The 26,376-nt window shown below is 47.4% G+C and overlaps 1 protein-coding gene across 2 annotated transcripts; it reads left to right on the top strand.

Moving 5' to 3' along the window:
- On the top strand, positions 1-26,220 carry adamts14 (ADAM metallopeptidase with thrombospondin type 1 motif, 14). 2 transcript variants are annotated; one of them, XM_077549785.1, is made up of 23 exons: positions 1-723; positions 1,784-1,837; positions 1,999-2,390; positions 6,475-6,631; positions 8,016-8,212; positions 10,659-10,742; positions 12,373-12,520; positions 15,063-15,168; positions 15,354-15,497; positions 15,608-15,740; positions 15,818-15,931; positions 16,857-17,005; positions 17,161-17,333; positions 17,414-17,547; positions 18,410-18,533; positions 18,641-18,721; positions 19,532-19,695; positions 19,772-19,937; positions 21,178-21,310; positions 21,391-21,598; positions 22,166-22,298; positions 22,960-23,058; positions 23,394-26,220. In XM_077549785.1, exons 1-23 carry the CDS (start codon positions 645-647, stop codon positions 23,867-23,869), a joined length of 3,648 nt encoding a protein of 1,215 aa, XP_077405911.1. In that variant the 5' UTR covers positions 1-644; the 3' UTR covers positions 23,870-26,220. The 2 variants fall into 2 exon arrangements, with proteins under 2 accessions (XP_077405911.1, XP_077405909.1); XM_077549783.1 differs by having other exon boundaries at positions 12,373-12,529.
- Positions 26,221-26,376: the final 156 nt, after the last annotated feature.

Below are 26,376 nucleotides of genomic sequence, written 5' to 3'. Positions count from 1 at the left end.
CGCGTGGTTTTTCGCGGCTTGCGTTGGATGGAAAAAAAAAAAAAAAAAAAAAGTTTTGTTTTGTTTAGTTTTGAGTGTAGTAGGGGGCCCGTGCATGTTGAAATAAAGTGCTTGTCCGGAGAGGAGGGAAGGCAAGGCAGGCGCTGCTTTTTTTTTTCTCTTTCTTTTTTTTGGGGGGGGTGAAACGCGCACACACTTTTTGGGCGCGCGTGCGTGTGTCCCGCAGCCGCAGCAGACCAGAGCGCACAGCGGCGCTTGCACGACTTGCAGATGTTGCTGCAGTCGGACGGAGCGAGCGTGTTAACTTTGTGAAAAAGTTCACGGCAGCGACTCGGACGCCGGATTACCGCAAAAGGCGACGTTCTTCGTCCTTCCTTCCTTTCCCGGTTGTTGGTTTGCGGGCCCAGCCGCCCTCCGTCGGTCATCCGTCCCCGCCGGGTCCCCCCCTGTCCCCCCCCCGGGTCCCCCCCTCCCCCTCCCCCACCCGGATGGCCCATCGTCGGTCTGCGGCGCTCAGCACAGGCCGAGAGACTGCGCGCGACCCGGGACGAGCCGCCGCGTCCTTGCCGGCGATCGCTTTTGGCGACTCGAGACGCTGAAAAGAAAAACAACAGCACAAAAAGTGGAGCTTGAAAGCCTCCGCTATGGGCTGCGTGCACTTTCTCATGTGTCTTTCCGTCACTCAACTTTTGCTGGAGCTTTCTTTTGCTGCAAGGACATTTGGTGAGTGGCTTTTTCATTGTGTTGACATCTTTGGACGTCATGTGGATTGTTTCTGAACTCTTTGATCATCAGGCCTGGGTAGAGAAGTTTCTTCTAGTCAGGAAGGTTGTGCAAAACAAAACAAAAAAGGAAGAAAAAAAAAGACACGAATGAAAGGTGCAGGTAGTCGTGTTTTAATCACCAAAGCGGCCTGCTAACCAAAGAACAAGCCTTGGCAGAGGTTCGGGGACAAACAAATGGAACCCAATTTCCACCAAAGTACATTTGGGATTTTTTGTTTGTTTGTTTGTTTTGGTCGCTATACGATTAATTCACAACCAGTCTTGGCAGAGTTTGTTTACTCAGCGAAATTTCCACTAAATGACATTTTGGTGACGAGCGCTTCAATTTTTGTTTTGGTTGCTATGGCAACATTGAAAGTGGCCTGCTAACTAAAGACAAAGCCTTGGTAGAGTTTGCAAAACGACATTACTTTACATATTTCCAAATGTTTTTTTTAATTCGGTGCTGATCTGGATAAGTGTGCAGATTTGGGGCATTATTTTAAGGTTCCATCTCAAGTTAGCAGAGCTTAGTTATCTAGTTAGCGATTTGGGATGCGCAAAAACATTCAGCATTTCCACATAATCACATTTTGGTGCTGACCCAGAAAAGGGTGCAGATCCAGGGATTGGTCTTATGGAGCAGTCGGAAGTTAGTTGGATACGCTAGTTAGTTAACTAATTCTTAGTTAACTAACTAGCTAACCTGAACAAGGGTACAGATCCAGGGCTTAAGTTTATGGTGCCATGAGAAATTCGCATTAGTTAGTTAGCTAGTTAGTTAGTTGGGTCCTGATCCATGGGGTGCAATGGAAAGTTAGCAGAGGTTAGTCGGTTATTTAGCAAGTTAGCTTTCAATACACGAAAGCAGCATCAAGCATGTCCAGAAAATGACATTTTGGTGCCTATCCAGCGCCTTATTTTTGTTTTTGGTGGCCTGTTAACTAACTAACAGGCCTTGGCGGAGGTCAAAAAGGAAATCATCCATTTCATTTCCACCAAATCGCATTTGGGTGCAGGTCCAGCGAACGGCGCAGAAACACTGGAGCCGCCTTTGGCTGCGGGGCCACACGGTAAGTGGCCGGCAAATCAATGAAAATCAACTCTGCCGAGTATTCACAGCACTTTTTTTCCGAAGGGATTCAATTGATTTCTGGCGCTGTGAATGCTTTAGCAGACGTTTTGCCTGCGAGGATGTCGACGGCGTTGACGGACTTTTGGAATCTCCTTGCAGAAAAACTCTCCGGCAAGTTAAGCGACTACGGCCTGATGGTTCCCTTCAGCACCGACTCCCGCGGCCGCTTCCGGTCTCACGTGCTCTCCGTGGACGAAGAAGGAAGTGGCGGCAGGAGGAGGCGGGGCGGCACCCGCAGAGTGGCTCGCGGCGTTCCCGACCAGCCGGCGCCGGCCGCCGACTTCTTGTTCTTCAACGTCACCGTCTTGGGCAAAGAGCTGCACCTGCGGCTGAGGGCCAACCGGCGGCTGGTGGGCCCCGGGGCCTCCCTGGAGTGGCAGGAGGACTTCCGGGCCGAGGCCGAGGAGCGCCTGCGCGGCGACTGCGTGTTCACCGGCGACGTGAGCGACATGCCGCACGCCACCGTGGCCATCAGCAACTGCGACGGATTGGTAAGCGCCGCGCCGCTTCCCTGGGGGAGGTCAGTGGGCGAGGATTGTGTACAAGCGATCGGCCATGACCGCCACAAGCGGATCATGATGACGGTTTGCGCAAAGACAGGACTTGATTTTTGTTGTTTTGTTGCTAACCAGAGAACTGGCCCTGGGGGAGGTTACGTTGCTCAGATTATGCAAAACAACAACATCCATTTCCACGAGATCGAGACGAAGGTGCTGGTGCAAGAGCTGGTTTTTGTTTGAGTCGGTCGAGTAGCCTGTTAACCAATCAACAAGCCTGCAAGGGTGTTAGTTAGCGGGCAAAAATGAAATGAGCAAAATCCAAACGAAGGTGCAGATGCTGGACTTTGGAATTAGCCTGCCCGCTAAAGAACAGGCCTTGGCGGAGGTCATTCATTGGAAACAAACGAGGTCCGTGACTTTCAAGCCCGTTGATGCGAACTCAGTCAGCAGATGCAAATTGATGGAGTACAACGTTAAGTAGCGCGCATGCTAATTAGCGACCGAGTCAAGATGCTTAATGACGCTCAGCGTTAATTAGCTCCTGCATGAGATCCAGATGCCTTTCGTACCCTAATTGGCTTCACATGAATGCTTTCATTAATGAACTTCATTCATGGGGTGAAGTCAAATCTTCACATTTCAATTCAATTGACATTTTGTAAGACTTCATTTATTGTCCAAAACTTTAGGGAGCGATTTATTTGCCGTATAATACGGGGCAGCGCGGTGGGAAAAAAAGTGGTTAGCATATGTGGCTCACAGTTGCGAAGGTCGGGTTCAAATCTATGAAGTCGTTCATTGCAAAGCTTCAGTCGGCTTGACAGAAAGGTCGACATGTCGACGTCCTTGTTGAGCATCAAGCGGATTTTTTTCTTCCTTTTTCTTGTGAGAGTTGTGCAAAAAAAACTTGAAGAGATTCATTTGAAAGTCAAATACATTTTCCGGACAAGCTGTTTGCCTTGAAGTCACAAAGAGGCTTTTTCTCTTCAAAAGTACATTTATTATTGTCGGCCGCTGGGAATGCCGAAGTGTAAACTGAACATGTATTTCTTTCAGTGATTCTTTGACGTGCCTCTAGAGGGCGCCTGCGTGCTGCTCGTCATAGCGCACTTGAAAATGTGTTTTGACAACACCGGCACGACGACAAAACAACTTTACGGCAAACAAAACAATTTACTGACTTTCATTGTGTTCACACTTGAAGAAGACAAAAATCGAGTCACAATATGCGACATGTCGTAATGTAGCTAGCTTGGCTGGAATTTGATGCGATCAAAGCTTCATGTTGCTAACAAAATTAGCTCATGAGAACGGCTGGAGAGGGAAAAAAAACATGAAGTTTGTGTTTTTTCAGATGACATTTTTTTTGACGCTTGTGCCAGTTGACTTCCGTTTCCCTCTATTTGACGTTTTTTTTTAAATTTTTTGTCATCTTGTCAACCGCACGGTTTAAAAAATTAACCAATTTGGACAATGTAAGGAGAAGAATGCACAGCCATCTGATTTCAAAATAAAAGTCAAGCCTCAAAAAGTGACGTACGTCTTTGTCCTTGGTTACTTTCCATTCGAGCTCATGTTAGACAACGTACAGGATGATGAACACTTTCGGGACCTGAGTCACACTTCGGTGTGCTGCCCCCCCCCCCCCCCCCTCCGCTGACCCCCACCCCCCGCGTCTCATCACATCCGCAGTAACACAAAGACGGACGGACGTGTCTGCGCACGCTGTTGCTTGCACGGTCGGCGGTTCAAGATCGGGCCAGAAAGCGATTGAGTCTGCGCGATGAAAACGGCAAATGCGGGACTCTTCACATCTCAAGTGCGCTCATCTTATTTTCACGGCTCCTCACACACTTTGATGAAAGAGAGACATTGTATCTTGGCCTTTAGAAATGGAATTGGTGGAAGGTAACTAAAGCTTCAGAACATTTTACTATCCTACTGAAAAGTGTTTGAATAATCGAGTGTTTGAATAAGATAAAAAAATTATATATATATGCATGGTTAAAGAGAGTAATTCGTAAGTGAGATTTCTCTTCTCTTCTCATTCGAGGGCGTCCTGAAGAGTGAAGTCAAGTTTTTGTCCCACTTCACCGAAGTTTGTGGATGTCCTGAGCAAAGGTCGACGTCATTTGTGATTTCCAAAGGAATCAAGCGCTAATCCTGCCGCTGCGCGATCATTTCCAAATCACGACTGGCAACTGTCACGAACTTCTCATGTCTGATTTTTATTTGTTTTTTGCCTTCCAGCATATGGATTGCATTTGTCCGCATTCATGGAAGGACATCTGAAATGTCAAAATGTCAAGTTCAAGTAGTCACCTTGAAAAACTGGAGCATGAATTTCCTTCCATTCCTTCTCATAAAAGAGAAATTGAAATGAAATCAACTTCTGGACGTTGTTGATGGTCCAAAAGTAGCATTCGTTCATTCAATCATTCATTCATCTTTCTGCTGGTGTTTCTTTCATCCATCCATCCATGATTTGGATTCATCCGTCTATTATTTTGATCAGTCATGTTACTTGGATTTTAACTTATTCACTGCCATTGACGACTATAGACGTCAAAAATTCATTTAAACTATTTTTATTAGTAATTTTTTTTCCCCACTTTTGTTGACAAGAGTTAACCACCCTTACTTCTTGCCAAGTCCTCCGGCTCCCTTGACCCCCCCCCACCCCCCCCCCCCAAGCCCAACAGCCAAACCCGACTTTCTTCCGTCGGTCTGGTTGTGTTTACACTCGTCTCCGCTCTCCAGATGTTGCCTCGCTTTCCACCCCCCCGATGAAATGCAGAGGAAGTCTTACTTGGCATTTCCTGCAAGGTGTTTTTTTTTTTTTTTCCGCCTCCGCTCTGCCGTCGGACGTCTTGAGATGAAAAAATGTCGTCTTTGTGGGGGCCGTTGTTCTCTGGCTTTGCTTTCTGCCTGCTGGGGAAAAAAAGTGCAAGCTTTTCAATCTGTCTTTGTTGTTTGGGCTGCTAAGGGTTTTTTTTCTTAGCATGTGTTCAACAAGCTCCATTTCAGAATTGGAAATGAGCAAAAAGCAGTCAAGTGATAAAGAAGCGAAGGGTGAGGAGAAATAATGTGTGGGAACGTCTGCTGGTTTTGGTGTAAACGCTTTGCCAGCGGCCGTTTGAACTTGAGATCCTGCTTATGCAAGATTTTCGAACATCCCAAATTGGCTTCAGGTGTCGAGCGCAAAGATGACGCAACCGTCAAGGAAAGCAGATTTTCCCAACGCAGCTGCTCGTCGCCACCGCAGGCTCTTTGGAAAGCATCCCAATACTTACCCGCTGACGCATTTTCTCAAGGGGGGGGGGGGGGGGGTCTGACTGCTGGACCTTCGCAGACAGACCCCACCTGGTTGGTCACGATCGCAGCAGCGTCATGCGACACTCCGCCCATGAGCAAGCGGAGAAAAGCTGGAAACAGGAAATGAGCGCTTTCGTCGGGGATGGAATCCCAAGATGACGCAAGGAGGTGAAATATTGATTGCGCTTTGGGTCACCGCGTTGGCAGAAAGCCGTGAGAAATTGAAAGTGTCCGTCAGGGTGACAGTCTTTCTTATCTTGGAGAAAAGTGATTTTCGGTGGAGGCTCCCACGCGTGCCGGATCCGCCACACCAGCATGTGCTGAAACGCAAAAAGAATTTGATTCCCCAACTGGTCGCTGGATTGGCGTTTTTGTGGATCTCACTCTGCTTCATCTAGCCTTCTTTCCTTTAGTCTTTCCTCTGGTCTCTTGTTGTCTCCCTAACCTGTTGGAATTGAGATGTTTCTGGGGTTGGTGAAAGATTCTGGATTTGTAACTCTGTGGGTGGAAGGTGGCGTCTGGTTGGGGCTTCATCTTTCTTTCCTTTGATCCTTCCTCTGGTCTCCTGACAACTTCACAACTCTGGCGGGACCTGAAGTATCCGGTTAAGGGGAAGGGTCTGGGATTTATAACTGGTTTCAGGTGAATTAAAGAGCACAAACTTGCACACGCACTCACAAAAAAAAGAAAAAGATCAAGAAATAAGAAAGCAATGATGATGACGTGCCTTCTCTTTTTTCTTTCTTTCCTTACTCTGCAGGCGGGCCTAATCCGCACCGACAACGGCGAGTTCTTCATCGAACCCCTGGAGAAGGGCCGGCAGGACGCGGAGGCGAAGGGTCGCGTGCACGTGGTGTACCGCCGCTCGGCCGTCAAGCGGGAAACGGGCCGACGCGGCGACCAGCTCCACAATGAAGGTTGGGACTTGAAAGGGGGCGGACGAAAGACCACCCAGATGGGAAATCTTTTCACTGCTTTGACCGACATTCGCCGAGGTTGTCAGCAAGTACGAGAAGAAGGATGACCCGGCAACAGGGATGACGGATACAAAAAAGAAAAGCCGGTTGAAAACACACAGCGAGCCGTGCTTGTTCTGAAAGGTCGCATTTTGGTTCTTGATGTGAAGTGGGAGCAATTTCAAGTATTGCCAATTTCTTCTTCGGTTGGACCTGCGCCAGCGTCATCGTTATTTGTAGACGATCACGCCAATGAAAATCCGCCATCAGAGGCGCGAGCACTTCCGTCGGCGTCGGCCGCTCGTTGACGTTATGCTCACATTTGCGTCGAGCGCTTCATGACGCCGAGCCGGGAAAAAGACCGAGAAGGACCGTCTGTACTGACCCGGATCGACGGACGGAAACCTGCCGCAGTCCGTGTGTTTTTTCCAGGCTTTGCGTCATGAAGCGCTCGCCGAGAATGTGAGCGTCCGTCAAAGTCGAGACGGAAGCGACCTCCGCTGTTAGCGAGGATATGTTTTGCACGCGCAGTAACGAGACAAGCGAAGAGAAAAGATTCTTTTGAAAAGAAAAATGCATTAAAGGAGTGTTGACAAAAGAATGTAATGCGAAGCTTCTTCGCCTTCCAAGAGAAACCCGAAAGACTTCCTGAAAATTGCGACCGGCAGCTTAACAGCTTTTGACGAAATCCATGAATTCAGCTTCTCTCATTTGCGTCGCTCACAAAAGCGCCCGCCGTCGTTCCTGCAACTCTGACGTTGGTTTCAGCCTTGTCTTGAAAATGAGCAGAGGCAACAAATTGCTGCAATCTGCCACAAGTTGGGAAGGAGGAGAAGCAATCGGATGCACTCCATTTTGGGGTTTCATTTCTAGGGTTTCAAAAAAATGGAATAATCCATCATCAAACCATGACTCGATTATGACTTCCCATTAATTCATAAGAAAATCGAATTTTAACAGCCACATTTTTCTGTTTCCTTGAAACGTACTCTTCTCTTGAATTGAAAAGACTTTTCTTACAATTATGAAAGACCGTTTTTTCATTTATATTTACAATTATTGAACTAGAGATGATCCAAATATTTTCATCTCATCCTTGCTGATGTCAAATGTTTGTGTAACGCTTCAGTGATTATAACACGCGTTGCTTTCATGAATCAACGCAATCCTTTCAACTAAAACTTGATATTTCAGAAGGATAGAATTGAAGAAAATCGAAAAAAAAAAAAAATCGAAATCAAACCGAACTCTTGTGAATCGACCGAGGAAAGATCAACTGTCAATGTGATTGCAGAAAAGGATTGAATTGATGACTGGAGTATTTTCTTTCTGCTCGCCGTCGCAGTGTCCAACTTTGGGATCGCGTCCCTCCCGGCGGCGGTGAATTTGCTGAAGCGCAAAGCGTCGGAGGCGGAACGCAGGCGGCGTCACGCCAAGAAGGACGACTACAACATGGAGGTGCTCCTCGCCGTGGACGACTCGGTGGTGCGATTCCACGGCAAAGAGCACGTCCAGAACTACGTGCTGACCCTCATGAACATCGTAAGTTGGCGCCGTCGCGTATCATTTTGACCAACGCGCCTTTGCTATTTTTTTTCCCATATTGTTTATGGATTAGAGGAGAGGTTAAAAAGAAAAAAATCTTCAGTTCATTCATTACGGACTCCAGCAGCTCCTTCCACCGTAATCTCCTTACGTGTCCCAAATCCCTCAAGTCAGATTTTCACAGGGCGCTGGTTTCACTCGGTAACAGTTACCAGCCAGAACCCTCACGGTGGTCTGATAAGCTGCAGCGGCCCAATTAAAGAGTGGACTTGGTGGGGGGGGGGGGGTAGTGTTGTAGTTCCATCGTTGAAAGCTAAAAGCGTTGAAAGCTTCAGAGGACTGACAAGAAAGGATGTCTTCATATTTTCACCGTCTTGACTTTGCCTCATTAAGGATGTGGAGAGGATGAAGATGAAGATGAAGATGAGGATGAGGATGAAGATGAGTACATATACTTGTCAGGATGAGGACTGATTCAACGCCTGGACTTAATTCATCCACTATCAGCCAGAGTTTTGCCACTCATTTTATTACTGATTTGAACTCGATTGCTCCCCAAAACGTATTCATACATTCTATTTTAGTATCACGGTGTTCCCAAAGACGTATTTATACGTTTCTTAGAGCATACAGAAGACTCTGATGAAGCCTCAGAATAGATTGCTTATAGCAATGGTAGTTATGACAAAAACGGCCAGCAGGTGGCAGCAGAGTATAAGAGATCAACCGGGGCCATGTTGAAAAAAAACGCTCCTCCCCCCCACCCCTGCCTGCTCCCCCCGGGCGGCCATTGTACCACCTGGAGGAACTCTTCTCTTCCCCGAGGGATTGATGACGCAACATCCTGTCTTTGCGAGGCCAAGGTGGCCGGCGAGCGCACAATGGCCGCGTTGTTGCGGCGGCGGCGGGCCGAGCGCGATGCGATGTCGCCAATGCAAGCCAGGGACGCACGCCCTCGCTCTCTCGCGCCTGCAGCCCGCAGCTGCTTCTCTCATTTGGAGGCGGATTCCTGCCCCGAGTCGGTCCGTGTGTGTTTGTACATGTGTGTGTTTGTACATGTGTGTGTGTTTGTACATGTGTGTGTTCCTCCTGGCTTTGCAATTATCCTGCACGCACGCACGTGGCCCCCGAGGACAGACCAGGAACTTGCATCTGGGGGGGGGGAGGGGCGGATCATCTGAAACTTCAGCATTTGCTAGTCTACCGGTTGCGTCCCCCTTTAAAAGTGAAATAGCAGAGGACGGTTCCACTTTGGATTCTGGCCATATTCAGGTCTCATTCAGCCCCGGACAAGTTCTACAAAACTCCAATCTTGGTCTGCGTGTTGTTTGCTTGATTTCCACAAAACCTTGATTGCACTCTAAAAAGAGTTGGGGCAAAAATGGACCCATCCTCTAATTGGGTTCATTTGATTCAACTTTGGGTCAAAAATGGGCTCATTTTGTATAAAACAAGCCATAAAATGGGGTCAAAGTGACCCATAATGTGTCAATCCAATATTTGCTCACACAATTTTTGTGTCCCAAAGCTCATTTGGACCAGAGAAGAAAGCGCTCATTTTTCATGTGCAAAGGTCGCAACCTGCACCTTTTTGTTCCTGGACGGCAGATTGTGAGGTTCGAAAAAAGAAGCGTCCGAAAATTGGATTCGGTTCCCGTCGATTGTGAGTCTCGGCTGAGCGAGCGCGTGCAGATGTTGACGTCCGTCAACAAGACAATCCAGCGGCGGGTCGATGAAAGCGCTTTGCCTCGGGGCCGTGGTGACGACCCGCTGACCCGTGTCCGATCCCGCGGGGGATGTCATTGTCGCCTTTCATCAGGAACGCAACAATCGTTTCTCCTTTTCAATTTCAGCGTGAGGCGAAATTGACCATCGGCGGCAGCTTCGTTCTTTTCAAAGCAAACGGAAACATTTTGCAAAAACGTTGACGTTTGTGAGCAGTTCTTTTGTCAAACTTTCCCGTAAACGGGCCGACGTTTGCGATGACGGCGCCGGGAGCAAAATGCTTTCAAACTTCTCAGGGGAAACGACAGACTTTCTTGGGGGGGACCAGGATTTGGATCCAAAACCTCCAGCGGTCTTCATGCCTATTCCGACTCACGTGAACAAACGTGACCTTGCCCCGACCCGAGTCACACGGCGCCAGCGACCTTTTGTCCAAAATAAAACTGGTCAAGGTCACAACGGGTGGGAATGGCGGCGCCGCGTGTTGCGCATTCCACAGCGTCATCGAGTGTAGCAGCTGACACGTTTCTAGGTCAGCTGCCCCCCCCTCCCCCCACACCCCCACCCGCACATAACATCACTGGCGCCTTGCCAGCAGATCAGCACGCCTTCAATTTGATTTTCAAGTTCGCTGAGGGCAAACCTTCGCTGACAATCGACAGAACGACTTTGTTTTCATCGAAGAACTGAAATCCTTCGATCCGTTTTCTACTCGCAGGTTGACGAAATCTACCACGACGAGTCTTTGGGAAGCAACATCAACATCGTGCTGGTGCGCATGATCATGGTCGGCTATCGGCAGGTAAGGCAACAAAAATGGACGTTAGCATTCAGGCAACCTCAGCCAATGGCTAATAGGAAAGTAGTAGTTGCTATTGTGACGACTTGCACAGCGGCGACGATGCACATCCGTAAAAGTCATGAGTTCAAGTTCCAAATTGTTTTTGAAGCTTGAAATGATTCATATTTTTTGTATTATTTCATATCACTTGCCGATATCAAGTCTCCAACGTTGACTTTTCACGGCCGACGATGAGGATGTTTTTCCCGCTGTCGTCATCCTGCTAACTTTAGCATGATAGCAGCTGCGCGCTAACCTTCGGCTTGGCAACGCCGATAATTGAGAGCCGCTGCTCAACATGTTGCCGTTTTTCATTGCTGTGTGTTCAAGCAACAATTTGGTTTTGTCAAAAGTTTCTAATGACGTAACCGGCTTTGCTCATTTGCATCAGACCAAATCTCTGACTTTGGTTTAGGGCAGCAACGAACCAACATTTGAATCCTTTTTTTTTTCAAATTCCGACGCAGGAAGCCGAGCGAGCGTATCGACGGAAGCGAGTTGAGCTCCAGAAGTCCAAACGCTCGCAGGATGCTCCCTGCTGCTCGTTGTCAAAGCAGAACGCCGTTTGTTTGCCAAATTGCGATGAGCTCCAACCTGTACGCCCGCTCCAAGCGCCCCCCTGCCCCCCCCCCCCCCCCCACCATTCACTCACAGATGCCTTCCTTCACTTTTTCCGAGCTGCTTTTTTTTTGTTGTTGTGGATCCCAAACAGTTTGCGAGGCTCGTCCGGGTTTTCAAAGGGATGTCTGCTTTTTGTGGAAATATTCGTGCTTGCCAATTTCTATTCGTCAAGTTTTCTGCTCTGCCTCGCGCTACCTCACGCGCGCGCGCACGCACGCACACACATTTCACCTCAAAGCTGAAATAAGTACGGCCCATCAAGTGCTGAAATATTTGTGGCATTCATTAAGCTGCACTTTTACTCTTAATTGATTTGGAATTATTTAACAGTAATTAAATACATGTCATTAAATAATCGGTCCAGTCGTTGATTTATTGCAATTAATCAAATAACACAAAAGCTAGCAAGTGTTGACATCCACAATGCAACTATCGATTTGGAACAAAATCAACAATTTTCACTTGTTTTTGTCTGAAAAGATCTAAAGGCGACTTAATGTCTCCTGAGACTTGAGGAGACGGAGACGGATTTTTACGCATTTCAGACCCTTCAAGAGACGGTTCTCAAATTGTCAACACGTTTAACTGCTTTAGAGGCTGTCAAATATTTTGAAAATGGATTCTTCTCTCCATTGATGAATGGAAAACTTTTTTTTTACTAGAAAATTGTTATTGTTGTTTATTTGTTTTAACCCTAACCAACTAAACAGCAATTGCGCAATATCACCCCAGAGTGAATAATGTTGTACACTGCCACCTACTGTAGTGGAATGCAATTACACTTTATTTTTGGGCGGCAAAAAAATCAACCTTTTCTCCCGGCAATGCATCGCGTTCCTTCATTGACATGTTTCGGCATTCATGAAATTAGTGTTTGGTTAAAGAAATGAAGGGCTGAAAACGGCGTTTGTTTGCTGCCAAGTTGTCCTGACTGCTTTTTGTTTGCTTTTGTCGCTTGTCGCGGGCGCAGTCGATCAACCTGATCGAGCGCGGCAACCCGTCGCGCAGCCTGGAGCAGGTTTGCCGCTGGGCCAACACGCAGCAGCGCGCCGACCCCGACCTCGCCGACTACCACGACCACGCCATCTTCCTCACCAGGCAAGATTTTGGCCCCGCAGGTATGCAAGGTACTGTATCGTCCGCTCGATCGAGGCCTGTGCAGACCGACTGCTGAATTCTGCTTGCCTTCACGAGGGGCCGGCATCAAGTGGGGGGGGGGGGGGGGTCCGGAGGATGACCTTTGCGGCACAATTGACCTTTCGCTAACAAGCTAAACCACTTTTTAGCTCAAAATATAACAAAAATGAAAAACCACATGACTTTTTATCTGAGAAATATTTTTTCTAAAAAACAAAACATGATTTTTAACTTTAAAAAAAAAACTACTTTTATTTATTTTTTTTTATTCATAATTTTCAACCCGTTTTATAGAAAAAAAAAAACATTTTTATATATAATGTCATTTTATCAAAAAGACTACGTTCATCTCAAAAACAGACTTTTAATCTTAAAATCTTGTACTTTTTTTATCTCGAAAAATCCACATCTTTTTACCCCCCCCAAAAATATAATTAAAAATATTTGTGTCACACGAACATTATCCAACTGTTGAACTTGAAAATATCAAACCTTTAATTGCCAAACGACAAAAAGTAAAGAAGCTTTTTTGTGACTTTCTACTCCGCGTGGCTTTTAGCGATGGGTCAATTGCGCGAGCAGCTCTCCGGAACCCGGACCGGACGTTTGACGCCGCCCCCTTCAACAGTGAAAAAAAGTGGATTGCGCAACGTTTTTGGCATGGAGGGAAAAATCAGAATGAAGTCTGTCAGGAAATTGTTTGTACAAGCATAAGTGAGCCTTCACACGTACGTGCGGGCCTCCATTTTGGATCCCGCGCGTTCCCAAGCGTGCCCGGCGACAACAGAACTTCCTCTGTTGCGCGACTCGAACGTCTGGCGGCTGAACTTGTTGTGATCTTTTCAAGCGCACGTGTCATGTTTAGAAGGCCGGCTCCCGTTTTACCTGCCGGCCGGCCGTTGCCTCGACGACGGCCGTGTTGCGATCACAACAATTGGGGTCGCCGGGCAACTATTTTGGGGAAGGTCGGTGCCGGTTCAACCCGGTTGTGGGGGTCCGGCCCGCGCTAAGCAGACAGATGACACCGGCTTGTCAAAGTTTGACTTTTAGGCAGACGCTTCGGCGTTCAAATAAGAATCCGCACGACGTTCCCAGGAAAGTCGGGAGAGGGTTGGCGCCGGCTCCCGGCTTGTTCTTCTAAAACATTTGCCCGAGCACGCGTCCCCGATGACATCATCATTAACCGTTTAGTGAGCCAGAAGATTAAACCGAGCAGAACGGAATCACATTCAACTCATTTGTTACGTTAACTTGTTAGTTAGCTAGACTTAACTCAAACTTTGTCATTAACAAATTTAGGTAGCTTGTTAGCAATTTTTTTTAAACTATTAATGAAAAGGTTTGTCAGTTAGTAATCAAATCTAGTTAGCTTGTTTGTTGTCACTGAGCAAGTTAGCAAGCAGTTTAGCAATGAAACTGTAATGAAGCTTGCCAGACCGTTTCATCTCATTTAGTTAGCGATGCATCTTTTTAGTTAGCTTGTTTATTGGTTGCGCGGGTAGTTAGCAATTTGTTTCGCAAATGAAACTGCATAGTATGAAAACATTGAATCAAATCTACTTGCAAGTTAGTTAGCATATACAATTAGGAATTTCGCCACATGGTAAAACAGCAGATGATAATAATAATTAAGCTCAGCTAGCTAGAGGATAAAACGGTCACATTTAAAGTTAGCTCATTTTAGCCCGAGCATAGCGTTGATGTTTAACCATTTAGTCAAAGTTATTTAGTTTGTGTTTGTTTGTCTGTTCATCATTTATTTGGCTAGTCTTCAAATGTCTTTCTTTTATTATTTTTCAATGTGGCTAGTTAGTTTGTCAGATAGTTAGTTTAGTGGTTGTTCCCTCCTTCTTTGGTATTCATTCATCTTGTAGGTTGGCTCAAAAAACAACAGCGTCACTGGTTGAAGAAAAAAAGAAAAGTGCTATATTTTGGCTGCTGCTGCTGCTTATCGAAATGTGGCTTTGCTGTGCAAAGGCAGAACGTCTTCATCGTCCTGAAATCTTTTCATCCGCCTGCCGGATAAAAGAAATGGCGTCGTCGTCGCGCTCAACGCTGGATCCATTCGTCCATTTGACAGCAAAAAAAACAAAACACTGCACCAGCGTTGGCGCTCGCTCAGCCTTTGGCCTTTTCTGTCCGCCTGGCTTTTTTTTTTTCCTTCTGCTTTTGACCTGCATGCCAAAAACACCTCAGAAGCGGCATCGCTGCACACCTCCTGATCGAGTTGATTGACGTGCCGGCGCTTTTAACTTTGCAAGCTGTTCATTTGTTTGTCCGCGTCTTTGCCTCGAGGTTAAGATCAAGTCCGGACTGAGCAGGCTTTGCCGCGTTGCTCCAGCAAGAACACACGACAAGCCATCGGCCGCACATAAACAAACAATATTGTCTGGATAGAAATGATTTGAACGAATACGATGCGTTTCCACGGTTACCCGCAGTCCTGACGCCAATCAGGCCGCCAAGTGTCATAATTGAGGTCATAAGTACAGCCTGTCGTTGTGGGCGCTTGCCGTTGTCCAGGTTACGCTCCGGTGACGGGAATGTGCCACCCGCTGAGGAGCTGCACCCTCAACCACGAGGACGGATTCTCCTCCGCCTTCGTGGTCGCCCACGAGACCGGACACGTGTGAGTGCATGCGTCGCCCCCTCACAAAATGGCCGCCAGGCATTCAACAGCTTCCTCATTTCCAGCCCGGTAACCGGATTCATTCCGAGTCACTGTGGTCTTGCTGCCGTGGTCCCTTAGAGCGCCTCGTTGTTGCCCTGGCATATGAAGCAGATTGATGGCTTTTGCTTCCTGTGCTCGGGCAGGCTGGGGATGGAGCACGACGGGCAGGGCAACCGCTGCGCCGACGAGACGGGCATGGGCAGCATCATGGCCCCGCTGGTCCAGGCCGCCTTCCACCGCTACCACTGGTCGCGCTGCAGCAAGCAGGAGCTGGCTCGCTACATCCAGTGCGTACCCCCCTCGCCCACATTGCCCCCCCTCCCCCCCTCGCCCACATTGCCCCCCCACCCCGCGGGGCCCGTTCCTTTTGTCACATGCGTTGCGTTTGGCCCCGCAGCTCCTACGACTGCTTGCTGGACGATCCCTTCGAGCACAAGTGGCCCAAACTTCCCGAGCTCCCCGGCATCAATTATTCCATGGACGAGCAGTGCCGATTTGACTTCGGCGTGGGTTACAAGATGTGCACGGCCGTAAGGACCACAAAATCAAACACGCCCCAAAACAGTCTGATATTACGGAGTGTTTGAAAACTTGCTTTGTCGTCCAGTTCCGCACCTTCGACCCCTGCAAGCAGCTGTGGTGCAGCCACCCCGACAACCAGTACTTCTGCAAAACCAAAAAAGGCCCGCCGGTGGATGGGACGGAATGCGCGCCCGGGAAGGTCAGGCAAAATGGCGGCAAATTTGACAAACATATACAGCGCTTCACTTTCATTTTTAAAGTTTATTTTATGTTTCTAAACCTAAAGAATACAAATAAATACAACAAAATAGAAAAATACATTTCTATTGAACCCCCCCCACGCATATGTTTATTTGTTTTTTTGATGTGAAAAACAAAAAGCATAATAAATCACGTTTTTATTGCAGTGCTTTTAAAATACTTCTATTTCTTAAAACAATATATACAGTCTCCTTTTTTAATTCCATTTTTGTGTTTTTAACTGAAAAATACATGTAACATTACTTAATTAAAAAATGTATTTAATTAAAAAGATATTTTTTTTATTTTAATCGAGAAAAAAGGTTAATTAAGGTTAATTAATAATAATAATAAAAATTCCCATAAAAAAAGAAATGTAGAGCAATAAATAAAGTAAAACAAACATTTCTATTGAAAAGCAGTCATATATTTAATTATTGTAAAAAAAAATTCTACTAATATGCATTTTTTATGGTTTGATTATTATTTTTTTATAATTAAGTAACTCAAAATTTTATTTTAAGAACACAAAAAGCACATCATTTCACAATCATTATATTTTAAAATAACCTTAGAATAAAAAGCCTGGCTATACAATTCAATTAAACATGTTTTTTTTGCATGCATTTTATTTGTGTATGTATTTTATTGTTATAAACTGAAAACAAAAAGGAGATGCTTGCTTTTGACTGGACAACAAAAGCAACACTGAGCCTTTACTTTGGCGTTTTGGCATTTTGGCGTTTTGGCTTGGCGGCACGTCAAGCTCGTTTCTTCACGCAAACACGACGTTTAGGAGCTTTTTGGTCTGAAAGTCGAGGCTGGGAATGCGTCAGTCGTGCTCTTAAACGCTCGTCTTCGTGCGTGCGTGTGCGTGTGTGAAGTGGTGCTTCAAGGGCCACTGCATCTGGAGGTCCAGCCAGGAACCGCAAGGCCACGACGGCAGCTGGAGCTCGTGGTCCAAGTTCAGCTCGTGCTCGCGGACGTGCGGGGGCGGCGTTCGCTCGCGCAGCCGGCAGTGCAACGACCCCCCGTGAGTGGCCGACCCCGCCTTTAACATCATGACAATTATTTTGTATTATTTGCTCGTCGTGTTTAATTGCCGTGTCTTTCCCGTCACGGGATCGCTGGACCGCGGGAGTTTGCGAACGACGTAACGTCCACGTGCTTTGTGTTGCTCTGCGCCAGGCCGGCCTACGGCGGCCGCGAATGCGCCGGCTCCGGCTTCGACTACCAGATGTGCAACACGGAGGAATGCGCCGGCCCCTTCGAGGACTTCCGCGCTCAGCAGTGCCTCCAGAGGAGCAACAAATATCACAACAACAAGAAGCACACCTGGCTGCCTCACGAGCACCCCGACGGTAAGACGCCGGCAAAAGCGGCAAAAGCGGCGGACATCGTGCCAAGCGCACACACACGAGTCGCCTTGTTGTGTGGGCAGAGAGTCGCAAGTGCGAGCTGAGCTGCAGGTCCAAGGAGACGGGCGAGGTGGTCTTCATGAACCAGGTGATGCACGACGGAACCCGCTGCAGCTACACGGACCACTTCAGCGTGTGCGCACGAGGGGAGTGTCTGGTACGTGCGTGCAAGCCCGCTCGAGCGTGACCCGGCGTACGCGCAGCCACGCGTCCCGTGTGTTACTTCGCTCGGGGAAGTCATCGGTAAAGTTACTAACATACTTTTAAAATCAAGTATCAGTAAATTGAAGGTCAAGAAAGCAGTAAAATAATCAAATTACTTCCAAGTCAAGTAATCTGTAAAATAACTAAGTTACTTTTTAAGTTAAGTAATCAGTAAAATAACTAAGTTACTTTTTAAGTCAAGTAATCAGTAAGCTTGAGATACTTTTAAAATCAAGTCATCTGTAAAGTGGCTAAGTTGCTTCTAAAGTCAAGTATCAGTAATTTGAAGGTCAAGAAAGCAGTAAAATAATCACGTTACTTTCAAGTCAAGTAATCAGTAAAATAACTAAGTTACTTTTTAAGTTAAGTAATCAGTAAGCTTGAGATACTTTTAAAATCAAGTCATCGGTAAAGTGACAAAGTTTCTTTTAAAGTCATGTAACAGAAAAGTACCTAAACTACTTTTCAAGTCAAGTAATCAGTCATTTGAAAGTCAAGTAATCCGTAAAGCTACTAGAGTTTATTTTCAAGTCATGTAATCAGCAAAGTAACTATGTTGGCTTTTTCAAGGTATGCCCGCGTGTGTTTGTATTTTGATTTTTCCTGGTGAAGACGAAGCGAACCGCAGGATCAGGCGTCAGCAACAGGAACGCTGTCGTTGTTTTTGATGTTGTCCGCACATTGAAGGCTGACTCCCGCTGGTTTGTTTTGTCTTGATCTCTGCGGCGTCTCTGATGAGCTCGTCTCCCACGTCATGGTGTCTCGACGCTAATCTCCCAAGCTGGTGACCTTCTGACCTCCATTTTTGCTCCCAGCACGTCGGCTGCGACAAGGAGGTGGGCTCGTACAAGGAGGAGGACAAATGCGGCGTGTGCGAGGGGGACAACTCGCACTGCCGCACCGTCAAGCTGACGCTCACAAAGACGCCCAAAAAGAACGGTGAGGCCTCGTCAAACAAAACACGTTTTTGGAGGCCTTTTGTTTGCCAAAGCTTTGTGAAAATGACTTTGAATTGTCAAGAAATGCAAAAAGTGTCTTGTCGCCAGGGATGCTGAAAATGTTCGACATCCCGATTGGCGCCCGGCACATCGTCATCGGGGAGAACGACACGTCCCCGCATGTCATCGGTGAGATGGAAGCTTTTGTGTTTGAATTTCAAAGTGCATTTAAGGCAGACTTGACTCGTTTGACGGAAACGTCGCAGACTGAAATCCTTGCAAAATTAGCAATGAATCATTTGGAGGAGGGAAAAAAAATGCCATTAAGCCGCCAGAGACAACCTGCTGCTTCACTTTTCATCTCAAGGGCACATCGGTTATTAGGATTAATGTGTTTTTTTTGGGGGGGGGGGGGTCAAGAGCTACTTTAGCTGACCTCAGTCCACACACTCTCATTAAAATGACACTCACGAAGCAATTCACCATTTTTCCTCAGATGAGCTTTTTCTGATCAAGAAAAAAAAGAAAAGTTATTCCCATTCTAATGTTTGCAGGTTGTTGAATAATTACGTCAAACATTTTACACAATGACAAAAAATTGGGTCGCCTCAACGGCTAAATTGTAATCGGTTCAATCACAAAAGTGTCAAAGGATTTCACAGTAACGAATAACAAAAACATCAACAACAACAAAGCATGCGGGTCGTTCCCAAAGACGAAGATGGAGTCTTTTCATTGGCCGAAACGCTTCCCACCAAATGTAAAAACTTTGAGTACCTGCTCCTGGCCGTGTCCCGTCAGAAGGTCCAAACGGGCGCATGATGTGCTCTGCGGGATCCGGAAATATTTTTCCCGTCGCTTAAAAGTATAAATAATATATTTCTGTATATTCATTTCTGATTTTGCCCGTTTTGGTCGTCCGTACTCGGGTACGTGACGGACGTCTTCAGCGCTTTCTTTCCAAAAACTGACGGCTGATTGTGATTTTCCCGCCGGCAGCGGTGAAGAATCAAGTGACGGGCAACTTCATCCTCAACGGCAAAATGGAGGACGCCGAGTCCAAAAGCTTCATCGAGAACGGTTTGCAGTGGGAGTACACGCTGGAGGACGGCAAGGAGACCCTGCGCACGTCCGGTCCGCTGCACGAAGCCATCCTGGTGCTGGTCGGTCCGCCGGCGCGCACACGTCCGCTTGCGCGCTCGCGCCGCATTCTTGCTGATTTGGCTTGACGGCGGGCAGGTCGTCCCCGGGGAAGGCGACGCCAAGGTCAGCTTGACCTACAAGTACATCATCCACGAGGACCTCCTGCCGCTCATCACCAACAACAACGTTCTGCTGGCGGAATTGGACTCGTACGAGTGGGCGCTGAAGAGCTGGTCGCAGTGCTCCAAACCTTGCGCCGGAGGTCAGTGAGGGTCTCGCGCTCGAGACGCGACACTTCGAGAAATATCGGGGGTCCTCGAAACTAACTGCACGAAGTCCACTTCAAGATCAGACTGCGGTAAAAAAAAAAAAAAAAGAAATAATGAAGTTACGCAAGTTCAAAGAAAACAAGTGTCAAGACACACCTGGAGTTGTGTAGGTTCAAATAAGGTTACCACGGAAACACCAAAAGCTTATGCAGGTTCAAATTATGCTTCCGTAAATCGCCACAAAATTGCACAGGTTGAAATCAGATTACCCGAAATCGCCCAAAAGATGCCAAGTTAAAATTGCCCATCTTAAAATAAGGCCGCACAAGTTTCATTGGTCAACATTAGACTACATTAACTCTTTGACTGCCAAAAACGTTAAATAACGTTTAGTAAAATCCTATGGAGGAGTGCCAAAGACGTTAAAATACGTTTTTTTCAAAACAGAGGTGAAACTAACCATTTTCTATTGTTGATTACTGAAAAACGGAATAAGGTAGAAACAAACTTTTTTTTCTGATGAAAGACGAGAGTCCAATCTTTCATTTGGTAGTATGTGCATTTCCATAGTCCAAACACATAATTTTCTATGGACCTTGAAAGATCAGTCAAAAATGCTTAAATCGGCTGGCACCAACGGCATCCCTTTTCTGAAAACGTCTGGCAGTCAAAGAGTTAAAAAAGGACGACCGCAAATCCCCAAAAGTCGTACAGGTTAGAATAAAACCCCAAATGTTGTGCAGGTTAAAATTAGATTACGGTAAATCCCTTTAAAATTCCGCATCTTAAAATACAGATGCTGGAAATGCTGCACAAGTTTTATTTGTCAACACAACACAATCTTAATAACGGCCAAAGTCTCGCAGTTCGTAAAATGAGACGACATTAAATGGCCCAAAAGTTGGCAAGGTTTTTTTTTTTTTAAAGACCAAATTAAGTTGTTTAGTTACAAATGTGACTACATAAAAAAATCCCCTAAAGTTACACATAAGACGACCGTAAATCCCCCAAAAGACGAGTGTGAAAACCCCTAACGTTGAGGTATCGTAAAATCCCCACAAAACCGCATTAGCCCCCAAAAATAAAATTGTTCAAGTAAAATGAGACAACCTTAAAAATCCTCTAACGTTACAAAAATGAGACTCCCCCAGATGTTGCGCAGTTGAAATGTCATCTCAGCATCTGAAATGGTTCAACGGTCCCGTTCCTTGACTGCGGTTTTTGCCCCGCCAGGCGTCCAGTACACCAAATACGGCTGCAGGCGCAAAAGCGACGGCCGTTTGGTGCATCGCAACTTTTGCGACGGCAACAAGAAGCCCAAAGCCGTCCGCAAACGCTGCAACGTCCAGGACTGCAGCCAGCCCACGTAAGGCCCACTTTGGTCCGGAAGACGTCCGTTGCGGACGGCGCCGGGACCGAACACTGACCCCGTGCGGTGTCCCGCAGGTGGGTGGCGGACGGCTGGGGCGCCTGCAGCAAGACCTGCGGGAAGCAAGGCTACCAGACCCGGACGGTGCAGTGCGTGCAGGCGCTGCTCAACGGCACCGGCCGGCCCGTCCACAGCAAACACTGCAGCGAGCAGCGGCCCGAGCCCAAGCGGGCCTGCAACCACACGGCCTGCCCCGCCCAGTGGAGGACGGGGGCGTGGTCGCAGGTGAGGTGTTTTGGGTGCCGGTGATTGCCAGGCTGCCAGAGTCCTGACTTGAGCTGGACTTTCCAGGACGGACTCTTCCAGGACTCATCTTCCATACTGACGAGACTAGAACTGGACCATCTGCACTTGACTTCTCAAGTGACAAGTAGAACTTCCAAATGAGTTCTGACTAGATCTAGAGGGCCGCCTCGACAAGACCCGGATCTTCAACACTAGACTGGTAAAGTGCTGACTAGACCTCAAACTTGACTTCTTGATCGGGTGCTGACTAGACTCGACCCGCACCATCCGCATTTGACGTCTCAATTGAGGACGAGACCAAGACTTTCCAAATGAGACTGCAGACAGTAGACTCGATTAGAGAGTGCTGACAAGACTAGACCTGGACCTTCAACAAGACTGCCAAAGTGCTGACTAGACGTGGACCTTCCACATTCGACTGCTAGCAAGACTAAACCTCAACCTTGCACAAGAAACTGGTCGAGTGCCGACTCGACCATCGAGTGCTTTGAAATGTGATCTTCGCTTGACGCGCTTAACGATGTGTTTGCGCGCGACGCGCTGCAGTGCTCGGCGAGCTGCGGCGAAGGAATCCAGCAAAGGCAAGTGGTGTGCAAGGCCAGCGACAACACGGCGGCGCTGTGCCACGCCGACAAACCCGAGACGGTGCTCATTTGCAAGCTCGCCGCTCCTTGTCCAGGTACGCTCACACAAACGGCACGTTGGTTCGCCGAGCGGTTTTCGGACAGACAAGTTTGAGAAGAAACGCAAGTTTACCAAATATGGTTCCGCGTTGGTAACTAAATGTGGTTCCATGAAGTGACCACCGTTGTTTCACTTGGGTAACGAAATGTGATCTCTTTCGTGACCAAATACAACTGCATGAAGTAACCAAATATGGTTCCCCCCAAATCACTGCTTGGGTGACAAAATAGAGTTCCACTGCTCAAATATGATTCCACACAGCGGGCAACTCATGTGAGCAATAAGGTTCCAAATAAGTGACCAAATGTGGTTCCACTTAGAGGGCAAATATTCTATTAATAAGTGACCAACAATGGTTCCATGAAGTGGGAACTTTAGTGCCAAATGCTGTTCCATTAGTGAACATCTATGGTTCCACTAGGCTAACCTTTTGTGGTTCCCCAAGGGGGACCAAATGTGGGTTCATTGAATGACCATATATGGTTCCACTTGACAGCAAGTGAGCAACTGTAGACCAACATAAGGGCCATTGACGTGACCAAATGTGGTTCCATTTTGAGGGTACATATTCTATTAAGTGACCAAATATGGTTCCACTTTGGCGTCTTTTGGGTTCATTTCCGTGGATGCTATCGACATCGTGTTTGCTGTTCCAGGACAACCGACGCCCCCTTTTGGCTTGGAGAACGTGACCATCAAAGACGAAGCCTTGCACCAAACGGTGTCTGCTCATCCTGTGCTTCAAATCATGTCAAGTAAGAAAATCTTCCATTTGCAGGACAAACTTTCACGTCCACCTTTGACGTGCTTCCTTCCGTGCGGCAAATCCAAGTCCAGAAAGTAAAAACCCTGCCACAGTTTGGCTTTAGCCCCTTGTGCTAGCTGGCGAGCTAGCTAGCTCCCCAGGTGTTTGTTTACCTGCTAGGGAGCTAGCACGAGGGGCTAAAGCCAAACTGTGGCAGGGTTTGAACTTTCTGGACCTGGATTTGCCATCTGTGGTGGCGAACGCTCACTCAAGCCATCACCGCCGGCACCACGACCCAATAAACGCTTCCAAAAGTCTGTGATGCTCATCTTGTGCTTTTCTTAGACGAGGCCTGCCAGGGCGACAAATCCATCTTCTGCCAAATGGAAGTTCTTGCCCGCTACTGCTCCATCCCAGGATACAACAAGCTTTGCTGCCAATCGTGCAACAAGAACCTGCCCACGCTTTCTCCCGACCTCTCCAACGCCACCAAAGCCTCGCCGGAACCCGAGACCTCCAGCAATTCCCACGTGGCCTCCCTCAAGCCTCCGCCACCCACGTCTGCTCAGGATCCACCGCAAACCACTAAAGGTGTCAACAGGCGGCCACGTTTCACCACCAGGACTCCTCCCACCCGGGCGCCGCCCACTCGGGCACCCGCCGCCTTCGCCCCGACGCCCACGGGCGGCATCGCCGACCCGGGGCCTCTACTACCTCCAGGCGACGCCTCCCCCAAGGAGCACAGGCCCAACAGCACTTTAGGCCCGCTGGCCGCAAAGTTAAGAAGGGACCAGTTAGGATCCGAGAGGGACTCCAGATGAACAGCTGAGCGGTGACCAAGCGGTGGCACGACATCATCTCCAGCAATGCGGCATTTGAAAGACTGCATTTTTTTTTCAACAAAGATTTTTCTGTGGCCCGCCGATGGTTACCTCATCCGACCTCCAAAGAGTGACCGACGTGGGGTCGCTCTGTCCTCGGTGCTTTCAAAACGGGGCGCCTTGAAAATGTGACGTCCTCCGTGTTTGTTTCTGTCTTTGAACTCCAAGTGCAGCAGAACTACTTGCGAACTCGTCTCGCGAACGTGGCGAGTCCAACGCGTGCCGCCGTCGGAATGACGGACTAAGCAAAAAAACTGTAATTTTCTTCTTTGCTTGTTCGGAACTCTGAGGTCCGGTTCGGTTCCACATTACACTGCTAGAGTGCCGACGAGACCTCGACCTTCCGCACCAGACTGCAAGAAAGCTGACCTTACACACTTGACTTCGTAAGTGCTGATTAGACCGAAGACTTCCTTCCACACTAGACTACTAAAATCTCAACTCGACGGAGATTTTCCGTATTAGACTGCTAGAGGACCGACTAGACCTCGTCCTTCCACACAAGACCGCTTGTGTGCAGGCTTCAGCAGGACCTTCAATACGAGGTAGACCGCTAGAGTCGGACTTTCCAAACTAGACTTCCAACCTACAACCTCGACTGCTAGCATCCTGACTAGATCACTTCAGGTTTTTGGATCACTAACTAGACTGAAAATGTTCACACAGGACTGCTTGAGTAACGGTTCGACCTTTAACCTCTAACCTGGTGACTGGAGCCACAACTTCCACGTGAGACTGCCAGAGTGCCGACGAGAACTCGACTGGAGTTTCCACAGCAGAGTCGACCTTGCTGAGTCGACCTTGACTTTCCACGCGGGGGGGGGGGGCTCGCTCGAGTGCCGCTTCGACGTAAACCTGCCGCGCTGCTCGGCTGTTTCCAGGCAGAATTCGGTGCTGCTAAATTGGTTAGCGAGTCCATCATGACCCGGGTGTTTCCGTCATTCCTGACAGGAAGCGTCAGGAAGCTTCTTCGTCCCTGGTGCTCTTTCAACTCGGTTCGCTTACGCTTCGGTGCCGACTTCGGGAAACACAACAAAAAAAAAAAACACTTCAAGAAAACGACAAAAGGGTTTTTGTCGTAACTTTTTTTTTTCTGCTAATAATGTACATAGTGTAAATGAGCCCGTCAGGTACCAAAACAAAAACGGTAAGAGTGGCTTGTATGCCGCATTTCAAGTGTGTCAGGTGAGTTTTGTTGTACATAATCTCGGCGGGGAAACAAAAGCTTGAAAGGTTAAAATATTTATTGCATTTTTACGTGACTCGGACGACAGTAAAAAGCTGCCCAAAAAAACGAGCGACTTTGGGTTTGTGGTGTCGTGATGATTTTGTGTGGCTGTCACGTGACGTCATCGGACGAGCGAGGAGCAAAAGGTCACAACTTTTTCCTTATTCGAATGAAGCAGCTCTCACCGGTGAGGCGGCGGACGACTTGTCTGCCGAAATCCATCCGAGCTGGAAGCGGCGACTTGATTGACAACCGACTTTGCGAGCCAAACACGAGCACAAACGCAAACCTTCACGGCATTCACGGCACACCTGGATCGAAACATTTCTCGCAACAAAGATCACGTTGTTTCAAAGTAAGGTTAGCCTTGATGGCTTTTAAAAAAAAAAATAAGCAAGGCTTAAAAATACACAAACAGGCTTTTTTTTTTTTTTCAATTAAAAGTTCCAAGCCATGATGTAATCGTAATGCTGCATTCGAGGATGGTCGCAAGTCGGATATACCAGAGTTGTTTTTTGCCAGTTCCGACCTGAAAGTGTTTGAGGCGAAATAAACAACCAAAAAGTGATCAATTGTTTTTAATTTTGGTCCTCAAAACTCATTTGGACGTCCTTATAATTCCATGCAAGGAGATTGCGGCATCTTGTCATGTACGTTTTGTTACGTCAAGTTATGTCGAATATTTATGAATGAAGAAGGCGATCGTTTTATACTCGAGTAAATTGTGTTTTATTATTCACGGTTTGTGTTTCCAAAGGAGTCGTCCTTGTAGAGTGACGTCACGTGTAGTCCGTCGCTGAAGTCCGGGTCCTTCCCCCCCCCGACTTCGCAGGTGGAATTTCCGAGTTCAAGGGGGCGTTCCCGTACACACTTCCTGGTTTGGAGTCGGAAAGCTCCGACTTTCGACCATCCTCGAATGCAGCATAAGTCATTTTTGTTATAAAAAAAAAGAAGCATGATACTAAGGTTTATTATTATTATTATTATGATTAAAACCCCATGATGAGCCACGTTACATACACATACTAAGAAAGGATTAAACTGCTGATTTTGGATGAATGAATGAATAGTTTTGTTTTTTTCCGGCTACCACACAAAATAAAGGAAAACAAACATCCCTTTGAACAGATCAACTAACGGAAAAAGGCTTAGGCAGAATCTCCAGGATTATTATTATTATTGCCTATTCTATATAGTGAGTGCCATTGAGTCACAAATT

The sequence above is a fragment of the Vanacampus margaritifer genome, chromosome 18 (assembly GCF_051991255.1).
Source record: "Vanacampus margaritifer isolate UIUO_Vmar chromosome 18, RoL_Vmar_1.0, whole genome shotgun sequence".
Lineage (NCBI taxonomy): Eukaryota > Metazoa > Chordata > Actinopteri > Syngnathiformes > Syngnathidae > Vanacampus > Vanacampus margaritifer.
The sequence above is the reverse complement of the archived record's forward strand: the minus strand, read 5'-3'. Positions and strand labels throughout refer to the sequence as shown.